This window comes from Podarcis erhardii (assembly GCF_964252035.2).
Source record: "Podarcis erhardii genome assembly, chromosome: Z".
NCBI lineage: Eukaryota > Metazoa > Chordata > Lepidosauria > Squamata > Lacertidae > Podarcis > Podarcis erhardii.
The window spans coordinates 2,341,777-2,355,610 of record NC_138504.1 but is presented as its reverse complement, the minus strand read 5'-3'; the positions used below and the strand labels follow the sequence as shown (position 1 = coordinate 2,355,610).

General features: G+C 44.0%; 1 protein-coding gene across 3 annotated transcripts in view; it reads left to right on the top strand.

Moving 5' to 3' along the window:
* Positions 1-13,834, top strand: part of DOCK11 (dedicator of cytokinesis 11) — a 169,723-nt gene that overhangs the window by 140,997 nt on the left and 14,892 nt on the right. For all 3 annotated transcript variants that reach the window (XM_081846723.1, XM_081846725.1, XM_081846724.1), the window contains exons 45-50: positions 5,411-5,517; positions 5,984-6,106; positions 8,733-8,846; positions 9,663-9,809; positions 10,892-11,102; positions 11,610-11,800. In XM_081846723.1, the coding sequence (XP_081702849.1) occupies positions 5,411-5,517; positions 5,984-6,106; positions 8,733-8,846; positions 9,663-9,809; positions 10,892-11,102; positions 11,610-11,800 (893 nt within the window). The remainder of the gene's footprint in view (positions 1-5,410; positions 5,518-5,983; positions 6,107-8,732; positions 8,847-9,662; positions 9,810-10,891; positions 11,103-11,609; positions 11,801-13,834) is intronic.

Sequence of the window (13,834 nt, the reverse complement as noted above, 5' to 3'; positions counted from 1 at the left end):
GGGAGGGAGCAAAGTGGCAGCAGAGGCTGAGCTGAACCTTGGGTGGGTGAGGTTATGACACTGTAGCTACATAGTCTTATAGCCTGGGTAGCCATCCATCAGGGATTGTTTGATTCCTGCATGGCAGGGGGTTGGACTAGGTGTGTCCCTTCCAACTCTACAATTATATTCTTCTATCCTCCACCCCTAACCTTATAGGGCTGCAGCACCAGCCCCTCAGCAGTTAGAAATTCAGCAATTTAGCAACTGCTAAATTGTAACTTCGCTTCTTACAGGGAGGGAACCAGGCAGAGGGCCTTCTCGATAGTGGCGCCCGCCCTGTGGAATGCCCTCCCATCAGATGTCAAAGAGATGAACAACTACCTGACATTTAGAAGACATCTGAAGGCAGCCCTCTTTAGGGAAGCTTTTAATGTTTAATAGGTTATTGTATTTTAGTGTTCTGTTGGAAGCCGCCCAGAGGGGCTGGGGAAACCCAGCCAGATTGGCGGGGTACAAATTATTATTATTATTATTATTATTATTATTATTATTATTATTATTATATTTTTATTATTATTTCAGTCCCATGATGAGGCCTGAATCCTGATTGGAAGGTATCCAAATGGTTCGCATTCTCCAGGCATGCTTGGAGTTGTTCAGCAACATAGTGGGTGGTACTGAGTTAGGTTTTCCTCAGAATAGACCCACTGAAATTAATGAAGTTAGGTTCATTAATTGCAATGGGTCTACAATGAAGGAAAGTGAGTTGACTAAGACCCAGTATTTTTTGGAAAATGTACATGACATTTCTGTTATCACCTGATGCCTTCACTTTGTGAATACAGTTCTCTGTCCTCACACACACTTGTATTGGAGAAATGCATAAGTATGTGCCATTTATTTATTGTTAAAAAGAGAAGTGGGACCCTTGCCAACCTTGTTGTGGATTTGGAATAGAATAAGGAACAAGCGCATGTGGTTTGCGGTTCATTGCTGCACTGGATTAAAATGGACTTTCCAGGGACCATTCCACCTCACAATGTCAGAAATTAAATTCATGACTGTAGTACTTCATAGAAGGCAAACAATGGTTTCTGCAAAACCGAACCTGACTCTTTAGTCCAGGGCGTGAGGAGGGAGAAAGGGGCTTGTACAGGCATCATCATCATCATCATCATCATCATTAAAAAAACAACAACTTTTATTTATATCCCGCCCTCCCCGGCCGCAGTCAGGCTCAGGGCAGTTAACATCAAATATATAACATTAGTATAAAATCAAACAATATTTAAATGACAGGTCAAAATCAAATTAAAGTCGAATTAGATGGCTTTCCACAGGGTTAGGGTTGGGAACAGTAAGTGCTCATTGGCCCAACTGTTTACGCTGGTCTTATATGGGCCTGTGAGAATGCTGGGAGGCCCCTTTCATATTAGTTCTTATAAAAAAAGAAAAGGGGAGTCAGGCTGAGCCTGACCAAAGGCCAGGCGGAACAACCCCATCTTGCAGGCCCTGCAGAAAGATGTCAAATCCCACAGGGCCCTGATCTCTTGTGGCAGAGCGTTCCACCAGGCCAGGGCCAAGGCCGAAAAGCCCCTGGCCCTGGTTGAGGCCAGCCTAATCTCTCTGAGCCCTGGGATCTTCAAGGTGTTATTATTTGTAGACCGTAATGTCCTCCATGGGACATACCAGGAGAAGCGGTCCCATAGGTACGAGGGTCCTAGGCCGTATAGGGCTTTAAAGGTCAAACCAGCACCTTAAACCTGACCCTGTACTCCACCGGGAGCCAGGGCAGCTGGTATAGCACTGGATGAATGTGAGCCCACGGCGAAGACGCCGAAAGGAGTCTCGCCGTGGCATTCTGCACCTGCCGGAGTTTCTGGGTCAGCTTCAAGGCAGCTCCACATACAGTGAGTTACAGTAATCAAGCCTGGAGGTGACCATCACATGGATCACAGTGGTGAGATCAGGGTTTAAGAGGTAAGGGACCAACTGCTTAGCACGGCGGAGATGGAAAAATGCCGCCTTTGTTGTGGCTGCAACCTGCACCTCCATGGAAAGGGAGGCGTCGAGGATTACACCCAAACTCTTGACAAAAGATGCTGGCACTAATTGTGTCCCTGCAAGAGATGGAGTTGGCCCCCCAACCCCATATTGTCCCAACCCAGCCAAAGGACCTCTGTCTTCGAAGGATTTAGCTTCAACCGGCTCGCATGCAACCATCTAGCCACAGCTTCCAGACATCTGACCAGTGTGTCTGGGGCCGAGTCAGGTCGGCCGTCCATCAACAGATAGAGTTGGGTGTCATCAGCATACTGATGGCAGCCCAGACCAAAGCTCTGGACAAGCTGGGCGAGGGGGTTCATAAAGATATTAAAAAGCATCAGGGAGAGAATTGCACCCTGCGGGACTCCACACACCAAGGAGTGGTGCAGCAACAGCTCCTCCCCTAACACCACCCTCTGTCCCCGACCAGAAAGGAAAGAGTGCAGCCATTATAAGACTGTGCCCTGAATCCCCACGTCAGCAAGGCGGTGGTCCAGGAGTTCGTGATCAACCATGTCAAAGGCTGCTGACAAGTCTAAAAGGATCAGCAGCCCCGACCCGCCTCAAACCAACTGCCAACAGAGATCATCTGTTAGGGCGACCAAAGCTGTCTTGGTCCCATGACCAGCACGGAAGCCGGACTGGAATGGATCCAAGGCCGATTTTTCATCCAGAAATCCACCAAGCTGTTCTGCATCCACTTTCTCAATCACCTTATCCAGATATGGAAGATTCGAAACTGGGCGGTAATTGGATAGATCTAAAGGATCTAATGATGTTTTCTTTAAGAGCGGACGCACCACTGCCTCCTTCAGCTCCCCTGGGAATGTCCCCATGCCAAGGGACAAATTAATGATGTCACCCAGGGGGGCCTGCACCTCATCTGGACACGCTCTAATCAGCCAGGATGGGCACAGGTCAAGAGGACAGGTGGTGGGCTTTCCAGCTCGGAGGAGTCTGTCCACATTGGCTGGGAGTATCCGATGTGGACGTGGTCCAATACTGGCTCCGAAACAGTCGAGGGGCCTCCATCCAGTTCTGTTATTGTATCCAAATTGGCAGGGAGGTCACGGAGGAGCAACAAAACTTTCTCCGTGAAAAGCTCGCAAATGCCTCACAGCTGTGTGTCAGATTCATATTTAAATCTGGCCTTCCAGATACCCAATTATACTAGAGACCCAATTATACTAAAAGGTTGTGCCGGGCAAGAGCTAGCGGATGCAATGGAAGCTGCAAAGTAAGATTTCTTAGCAGCTTTCATAGCCATCTCATAGGCTTTCATAAGCGTCCTATATGATGTTCTTGACACTCTGTCACAGGCTCCCTGCCGTACTCACTCTAGCCGTCTGAGGTCCTGCTTCATTTTCCGGAGCTCCTTGGTGAACCAGGGGCCCCAGTTTCTGGCGTCTAGGTGCGATCTCATTGATGGCTGCCAAGAGCCTGGTATTCCAGCCCTCAACAAGCTCACCCAATGAGCCGCCAGGGGGAGCAGGGTCCCACAAGGCCTGATGGAATCTATCAGGGTCCCTCAGCCTCTAACAGATGATCTCCGTAGGCAGTTGGAGTGAGGCGGGTCGGGGCTGCTAATCCTTTTAGACTTGTCAGGAGCCTTCAACATGGTCAATCACGAACTTTTGGACCACCACCTTGCCGACATGGGGATTCAGGACACAGTCTTACAATGGCTGCGCTCTTTCCTTTCTGGTTGGGGACAGAGGGTGGTGTTAGGGGAGGAGCTGTTGTTGCGACACTCCTTGGTGGGGAAAAATGTTTAAATTTACCTCCCCCCCAAAAAAAAAACAAGAGTCCTTTTTGTTGGGAATAACCCAGAGAGAAATCCCCAGGTGCCAGAAAAGTTTATTTATGTATGCAACAACAACAGCCCATGTTCTGTTAGCCCCAAAATGGAAAGTGAGCAAGGTCCCTTGTCAAGAGGACTGGCAATTTAAGATGTTAGAATATTCAGAACTTGCAGGCTTAACACACAGAATAAGAGAGCAAGAATAACCTATATTTAAAGCAAAATAAAAAAATTCCTTCCAGTAGCACCTTAAAGACCAACTGAGTTAGTTCTAGGTATGAGCTTTCGTGTGCATGCACACTTCTTCAGATACACTGAAACAGAAGTCACCGGACCTTTCTATATAGTGAGAAGGTGGGGAGGGGTATTACTCAGAAGGGTGGTGGGAATGGGTGATTGGCAGATAGCTGCGATGAGCCTGTTGACGACTCTTAACGACTGCAATAGGTCTGACAGGAAAAAGCAAGGGGTGAGAAGGTGAAAAATGGCTTTGTCATGTATAATGAGATAAGAATCCAATGTCTTTGTTCAAACCAGGTCTCTCCATAGTTTTAAGTTTGGTGATAAGTTGCAATTCAGCAGCTTCTCTTTCCAGTCTATTTCTGAAATAGACTGGAAAGAGAAGCTGCTGAATTGCAACTTATCACCAAACTTAAAACTATGGAGAGACCTGGTTTGAACAAAGACATTGGATTCTTATCTCATTATACATGACAAAGCCATTTTTCACCTTCTCACCCCTTGCTTTTTCCTGTCAGACCTATTGCAGTCGTTAAGAGTCGTCAACAGGCTCATCGCAGCTATCTGCCAATCACCCATTCCCACCACCCTTCTGAGTAATACCCCTCCCCACCTTCTCACTATATAGAAAGGTCCGGTGACTTCTGTTTCAGTGTATCTGAAGAAGTGTGCATGCACACAAAAGCTCATACCTAGAACTAACTCAGTTGGTCTTTAAGGTGCTACTGGAAGGAATTTTTTTATTTTGTTTTGACCATGGCAGACCAACACGGCTACCTATCTGTAACTGGAACTATATTTAAAGGAGAGAGGTAAATATTTATTGAATATATGGAAAATTATTGTACACAGCTGAAAACTCTGGCACCATTAAGATAAATTCAACAGAGTAAACAATATTGGATTGATGTAAAAGTGGGGAATTGATTTGAATGGCTATACAGTAGTAAAATATGCAGGAATGTATGATATGTAATATGAATCATGGAAGGAGAAGAAGGGAAGTCATTGGATATTTTAAAGTTTGTAAAATGTTTATTTTGAAATGTAGAAAAGAGATTTTTGCAGGATTTCATATGGTTGTAAATTGTACTTCATTGTTCCTGGCTTGTAAGCTGCTTTAAGAGGCATTTTTTCTTGAAAAGCGGTGGGCATATTTATCAAAGTAAATAAATGAAACAATGAGCAAATCATGCACGAGACAGCTAGATTCCATGCCCTGCAATGCAAACACACAGACAGCAGTCAATGCTAGTGACGCCAGGGGCAGGTAAAATGTGAGATGCATAATCTCCATGTGGTTTGTTCCCTTCCCACTGATCTTTCTCCTTCTGACTGTAGAACTATTTCCAGCTGGATGCTCATCTTTCAAGAAAATTACACCCAATATTGATGAAGAGGGGGCGATGAAAGAAGACGCGGGGATGATGGACGTTCATTATAGTGAAGTAAGGCAGGCTATTGTACACTGACAGCAGAGTGTGTGTGCAGTTTTCATGAAGACTCCAGCATGCAGGGTGGGAGATTTATATTTGTCCTAGTGAGAGACCCCCTGTCCCGCCCCCGCCTCCGATGATAATTGTAAGATTGGAGGGAGGCTGTTATTGGGTTAAGGTTAAGGTTTACAAACACACCACACATTTACTGTGGTCTCAGTGAAAATTGTCATTATCTGCCTGCTATTTTTTTAATAGTAAAAAACAACAACTGGATGTGCTGGGTGGTGATCGCACTATTCGAATAACATCTGGTTGTGCTCTTAGGATGGAACCGTTCCAAACAGTCATCTGATCTTGTTCTGCATTTTCTGCTGTGTTGATTTCTGTCCCTTCAGAAAAAGCACGATGATCCCAGCAACTTTCCCCTTGTTTAATCTTTTTTTTAAAAAAAAATAAAATAAAATTCTTCCTTCAGGAGGTCCTGGTAGAGCTATTGGAGCAGTGTGTTGATGGCTTGTGGAAAGCAGAGCGTTATGAAACCATCTCGGAGATTTCCAAGCTGATCATTCCAATCTATGAGAAACGACGCGAGTTTGAGGTACTGGCTCACAACACAATCCTATATGCACATCTGTTGAGAAGTAAGCTCCATTAAGTTCAGCAGAAATTTGCCTCAGGTCAGCGGACAGCCTTCACCAATCAGGTGCCCACCAGATGTTTGATGGGCTGCAGTTCCCATTTGCTCTGGCCACTGGCCACAGAGGCTGTTGGCTGGGGTTGGAGGGAGTTGTCCCCTTGGAACATCTGGACAGCATCAGGAGGGAAGGCATGGAATCCAAATCAGCCTTTCATTATAGCAGCCCTCCATACAGGGGATGGCCACCAAAACTGTGACTTAAGGCTCATAGCTAACTTCATGGGGACTGAGAAGCTTAACATGTGACAGCATCCCTGCTGCACCCTGGAACCTGTGCCATGTGGGGAGGAGAGTTCCTGGCCAAGCAGAGTGTACCCCATGCCCACATTTAGACCCTGCTGCAGTCACCAGGTGAAATAGATATTTTATCCCAGCTGCCTTTCATCAAATAGCCTAAAAATTCCCTTAGTGCCTCCTGACATCTCTCAAGGAAGTACAGAACTTGGCACTAGACATAGCATGGTATGTTAAAGGAGACTCCGAGGTTTTAAATTAAGATTTAAAAGTTCATTAAAAAGATAAAAAGTGGTTCTTAGGAAAAATGTTTAGATGCAAGAAACCTTACAGGCACGCAAAAACATCCTCTCCACTTGAAGCAGAAGCAGAAATAAGGAAAGAGTTAAATTTCGTCCACTCTGCTTGAAAATAAAAAGGTCCCTTACCTTTTATACTGAGCTTGTACTGAGCAAGCTTTCAGGTCTTCAAGACCTGATCTTCAGGCTCAGTAATAACAACACTTAACATTTGTGTTGTGCTTCCAAGTGCAAAAAGCACTTCAAATGCAATATCTTGTAATCCTCAGAACAACCCTGTGTCAGGCTTCCTCAACCTCGGCCCTCCAGATGTTTTGAAACTACAATTCCTATCATCCCTGACCACTGGTCCTGCTAGCTTGGGATCATGGGAGTTGTAGGCCAAAAACATCTGGAGGGCCGAGGTTGAGGAAGCCTGCTGTAAGTGGTAGTATCCCCTCTATTGCAAAGCAAAGTTGTGGGAGATTGAGTGTAAGGAAGGGCAGCATGCCCAAGGCTACCTGATGAGTTCATGGCAGAGGTGAAATCTGAGCTAAGGAGGGAGGAACAAAGAAGTTCAAAATTTTGGCAGCTTTTAGGCTTGCCTTTACATTGAAGAGTGCAGGAGAAGAGCCCTTCTGGATCAGACCATGGCATATCTAGTCCAGCATCCTGTTCTCACAGTGGCCAGCCAGATCCCTGTGGGAAACCAGCAAGCCGGACCCGAGTGCAAGAGCATCTGATACTCAGAGGCACAAAGGCCTCTGACAGTGAAGGGAGAGCTTAGCCACCAAGGCTAGTAGCTGCTGATAGCCTATTCCTCTATGAATCTGTCTGGTCCTCTTTTATAGCCATCCCAATGGGTAGCCATCCCTGCCTCCTGTGGCAGCTGTGTGAAGGCTTTCCTTTGCAATATTCAACTGCTTAGTAATATTCAACTGCTTGCTACCTTTATTTGGGTGGTTTTTTTAAATGAACCTCTCTGTGTTTTTAATATCAATTCAGAGACAAAAATGAGAAGCTATAGCAACAACACGAAAAGAATCAGCAGTGAAAGATGGTTCTTTTCCTTAAAAAAATAAAAATAAATAAATGACTTTTCTTGATATATATTTTAGGTTAACAACAACAACAACCAAGACACATATAACATAACTCGACTATAAATTTAATTCCAGTGCTGCTTGGGGATGCACAAAAAAAGGAAAGTCCCAAACAATCATGGAGAAGATGTAGAAACAGCAATATGGAAGGCCCGCAGAGATAATTTATGAAATTTAATTTATAGGTCAAAATGTTTAAGTATAATACCTGTCCATAAAGGGCAATGAAAATCTGGGGAAAGGGCTATTCCCTGTTGTCACAAAACAAATTCAGCAAACAAATCCAGACATTCTAAAAACAATTATAATTAAAACATCTCAAACCAATTCAAGCTTAAAAGATCCTAGAAGCTGTTGAAGTTAAAAACATTCTTCCATCCAATGATCTTAGGGTTGCCATGTATGTTATTATTCAGCCTCCACATATCTAAGTAAACAGGGATGTATTCAAAATCCTCCTGAAAGTTACTAATGATGGTGACAGGTGCACCTCACTAGGGAGGGCATTCCACAACTGTGGAACCACCACAGAAAAGGCCCTGTCATGGATCAGTGCCAACCGGGCAGTCCCCAGTGTCCAAGAATGATAAAATCAGTGCTGGAGACCAAACGCTGAAGACCAGGAGTGGGTGAGGGTGTTCAGGGGTAAACAGCTGAGCAATTGCTTCAGGGTTTGTGCGGTGTGTGTGTGTGTTCACACTTACTCATTCTTCCCCATTTGTTAAACAACTGGGAGAAAGGTCAAATCCCGAGCTCTGCTCATGATGCAGAAACAGCCCCAACTCTGAGCCAGTGGTGCACAGCCACCCTCAACTCAGCCCCACAACAAAGTTTGCAGATGGTGATAAGCAGGCTTTGAGCTTCAGCAGGGCTTGAACCATTTGGCCAATTCTGTTTTTGCTTCATCTCCAGAAACTTACGCAAGTGTACAGAACACTTCACGGCGCTTACACTAAAATCCTGGAAGTGATGCAGACTAAAAAAAGGCTGCTGGGCACTTATTTCCGAGTTGCTTTTTATGGACAGGTAAGTGTCTCAGTCGCTTGGGGAGTCGCTCAGTGGCAGAGCATCTGCTTTGGGTGCAGAAGGTCCCAGGTCCAGTCCCCACCCACATCTCCACAGAGGGCTTGCTGCTGGATTGCTGCTGCCTGTCAATGCAGAGATGGACCCTTGGTCTGACTGGTATAAAGCAGCTGCCTCCTATGTTCCCCAGACTGACAGCTGACGTGATCAGCACCAAAAGCCTTGATCTTGAGTGGCCTTTGCAAACTAGTCTTTTTCCCCTCTGCATTAGAAATCGCAAAAATTATTTTTAGAAATTACCTTGCTGTCCACAGGCACAAGTGAGTGATGTAGCTATGCTTGGCAAAGGAAATTAAAACCTGTGTTCAGAATGCAACATTTACATCTGGACAAGCTGCTTTATATAACCTTTATAAATCATGCGGGTTGGGGAAATTTGACCACTTTTGCACTCTTTTGCTTGCTGCTTTGCATAATTTATTCTGGTTTTGTCTAGTGATAAGATGGGAAAGGGAGCTAAATCCTCTCTATTTTCCCACTCACTCTTACTAATCTACTCCTTTAACATCTGTTATTCCAGTAGGCATTGGCCACGCACTCTCAAGCATATCTTTACAGCCATGAGGACTAGGAACTTATTTTAGGAAAGGAGAATCTAGGAAAGCTAAATTCTGCACCCAGCACTACATTCATCACTTGCTATGCACTCCCATGGGATCCAATTCTGAGCATAGGGTAGATGTTTGATTTGTAGTCACTGCAACCATTTTTAAATTCCTTCCAATCATGTTGTTTGTTGTGCATTTCTGATCAACAAAGGCTTTCTTTGAAGAAGAGGATGGCAAGGAATACATCTACAAAGAGCCTAAGCTAACAGGTCTATCAGAGATCTCCTTCCGCCTGCTGAAACTTTATGGGGACAAATTTGGAGCAGAGAATGTCAAAATCATCCAAGACTCAAATAAGGTGACACAGAAATGCTTGCAGTCCTCCCCTCTCTTGGCAGCGCCCACCCTCAGACAATGTAAAAGTAAAGGTACCCCTGACCATTAGGTCCAGTCGCAGACGACTCTGGGATTGCGGCGCTCATCTCGCTTTATTGGCTGAGGGAGCAGGCATACAGCTTCTGGGTCATGTGGCCAGCATGGCTAAGCCGCTTCTGGCGAACCAGAGCAGCGCACGGAAATGCCGTTTACCTTCCCGCCGGAGCGGTACCTATTTATCTACTTGCACTTTGACGTGCTTTCGAACTGCTAGGTGGGCAGGAGCAGGGACCGAGCAACGGGAGCTCACCCCATCGCGGGGATTCAAACTGCTGACCTTCCGATCAGCAAGCCCTAGGCTCTGTGGTTTAGACCACAGCGCCACCCGCTACCAATGTAGGAGCAGGCATTGCAGAAAGGGATAGAGATGTTGTTCTGAGATCTGCCTCTCACTTGTGATCGAGGGAGATCACAAACCGTGATCCATTTTTGTCAGGGAAAGGGTCTGCCCATGGAAAACTAATCAGAGAGCTTGAGGTAGGCAGCTCTTGCCTTGCTGGCTGCCTTGGAAGCATTTCTATACAGTTCTTGGCCGATTGGAAGGCTGGGCTAGGAAAAGCCAATTTTAGCCAGGGATGTCATCCAATAGCGATGCAAGAATAAACCTCCTAAGATTGGGTACATTCATATGACAATTTATTCTGTTTGCACATTTCCCCAACAGTTGACTTCTGTCAGCATTATAATTCAGATTTCACATGACATAAAAGCCACTTCCAGAAATATACTTGAAGGCAGCATTCACATGAGAGTTTATTCCCTTTCCATGACATTTCCCAAATGGTTAAGTTCCACATGTTTAAGCTTTCACATGACATAAGTCACTTCTAGAACAAAGTGGGATATAGTGGGATATAGGATTTAGTACTCATTTTCTGCCACTGGAAGAAAAGCAGCAGGAGAGCAGCAGGTCATGTGGTTCTTAGATTCTTGGTCCACGATCCCTGATTGTGGTGCAGAGCTAGGCTGGGCCTCTTTCCTTACTCGTTTTCTCGCTTTCTTCAGGTGAATGCCAAAGACCTGGACTCCAAGTATGCGCACATTCAAGTGACTTACCTGAAGCCCTACTTTGATGAGAAAGAGCTCTCAGAGAGGAAGACAGATTTTGAAAGGAACCACAACATCAACCGATTTGTGTTCGAGACACCATATACTTTGTCTGGGAAAAAACATGGGAGTGTGGAAGAGCAGTGCAAGAGGCGGACGATCCTTACCAGTGAGATTCGTCTTCTAAGATGCTGGGAAAGGGTACAGGCAGCAGGGAGAGAGGGCCATGCTATGTATGTCAACAAAACGTGTTTTGATGGTGATTTATGCAGTCAGCTGCTTTTAATTCCCCATCATGAGAAGGAATGTGGGATCAAAAGATAACACCCATCTGAGTTTGCTATTTCCCTCCTCCTTCTTAATCCATTTTCCTTTCATGCCATGTGTTTATAGATCACAAGCATGAGGGCAGGGACTGCCTTACCAGTGCATTTGTGAGTTGCCCTGGGAGCCTGGGTTTTTTGTTTGTTTGTTTGTTTTGCACAAGAGCAGAAAAAAAAATGTTTTAGATAGATAAAAGAGGTTTTGAAAAGAATCTAATTAATTAGAACCTTGTGGGGCCATTCATGCAAGGAGTGTTTATCTAAAGTTAATGTCACAAGTTTGGGTATGTGGCTCTACCCACACAGGACTTCTTGTGCACATGCCACCATTTTTGTTTACTCTCCCCTTCTAGCATCCAACTCCTTCCCCTATGTCAAAAAGAGGATTCCCGTCAGTCATGAGCACCAAGTCAATCTGAAGCCGATCGATGTGGCAACTGATGAAATCAAGGCAAAGACGGCTGAGCTGCAGCAATTGTGTACTTCAGCAGATGCTGACATGATCCAACTGCAGCTGAAGCTTCAAGGCTCCGTTTCAGTGCAGGTTGGTGGCTGGGCACACTATAAATCACCCCCCCACACCATCATCATCAATTTATTCATCACCTTCAAACAACTATCACATCAGGGGTTGCTTTGCCACATGACTGTTGTAAGTCATTCTGAATTGCTTTTTGCCGGGGGGAGGGGGGAGTGGCTGATAAATTTAATAATAAAATAGTTAAACACACACATAAAAGAAACCCCAGCAAATTCATTTAAAATGAGACTGGAACCCTCATGCCCTTGATAGAAACAGTGTGCTGGCTAGAGGCCAGTTTGCCTTTTCAGAAACCGTCAACGACATCAGTTCCCAGCAACCTCGAGATCATCGGATGGAAGGTTTTTGAATTGCAATTGTTTTTAGAATGTTTTTAACTGTGATGGCATTTACAGGTTTGTAAATTGCAATTGTTTTAAGAATGTCTTGATCTGTTTCAGAATGCTTTTGCTTTTTTTAAAAAAAAAGATTTTTATTAAAATTTTAAAGGTTACATAAGTAATAAAAAAGATAACAACAGAAAAACACCCAATTAAACAAAACAAAAAAGCAATACATAAAAACAAGTCACATCAAAGAAAAAAGATAAAAAATGGAAAACAGACAAAAAACAAACAAAAAAAGATGCATAGAATCAAGAAAAGAAAAAGAAAAGAACAAATCAAACCTTTACATGACTTTCCTTCTTTAACTTATTTCCTTGACCTCCTCACACCTCCCCCCTTTGTATTCTGGTTCAGTTAGATATTTCAGCAAATCCTTCATCTTTGTTTTTATCCTAATAATTTATCTTAATATACTGTAATTTAACATTCTCTTCTTTCACCAATTAATCATCCATTTTTACTTTATTTAATCTTTTTCTCATTAAAACTAATATATTGAACTTAATCTCTTAAGACATTTCCCCTAGGGTCATAAAAATTTCATTCCACGATTTTTCCATTTCTCATTAATATATATTTTTTAAAAAGTCTCCTTATATACACTTTAAATTCCCAATTTCTTTCCTCCGTCTCCCCTCCCCGGTCCCGGCCCCTGCCGTCAGTTCCATCAACCTCCCAGCGTCCATCAACCTGGAGATCTGATATCCGAGGCTCTTAACTCTTCTTCATTTCCCTTCTGCCGATCTTCTTGATAATCTTTGGTGCTAAAAAGCAGATCTCGGGGGAGCTCCAACCCAACAATGCTTATATTCCTTCTTGACAAGTCTGCCAGGTTTCCATAATTAAAGCTAGGGCCCATAAAGTATTCTAAACCTTGTTTCACAATCAGAATGCTTTTGCTTTTCCGTTTGTTTCAACTTAGGTATCTGTTTGCAGCCCTGGGCCTTCTGTGCCAGTTGTAGAACCGGAGAAGGTTGATACTGTGGGAGGCAATCTTTTGGGTATTTGGGTGCTAGGCTGCTTAGGGCTTTGTACTAACGTGGTGGATTGATCCCAGTAGCTCACTGGCAGCCAGTGCCGTGCTCTCAAGATTCATGACATGTGGTCCTCTCTCCAGCCTAGATGCCACATTCTGCACTAGCTGCAGCCTCTGAAGTTTCCTTAGTGCACTATTTTCCTACAACAAACAGGCCTTTCCTGCTGTGATGCCAAAGAGGCTCACCTGTCACTGACAGCTTGTTGCTGCCAGACAAAGAGCACCTTGTCTGCCCAGGCATTTTAGACTTTAAGATTATTTATCTTTTTCTAGTTTGCTGCTCCATTGTTTTCAGTTTTAATTTGTTTTGTCTGCTTTCTCATTATAATCATTTATCATCATTATCATTATCATCATTATTGCATATTTATTTATACCCTGCCTTTTTCCCTGACAGGGACTCAAGGCAGCTTACAGATAAAATAAGAACAGCTAAAAACATATTGGGGAGGGGAATCATTAAAAAACAGTTAAACATTAATAGAATTAAAACTATATAAAAAGATCTATTAAAAGATCTATATATAAAAATAAAAGAGCTATTAAAAACATACAGATAATTGCAATAAAAACAGCATGGCACCAACCCTTTCATTAAAACCAGACAGTTCCCAA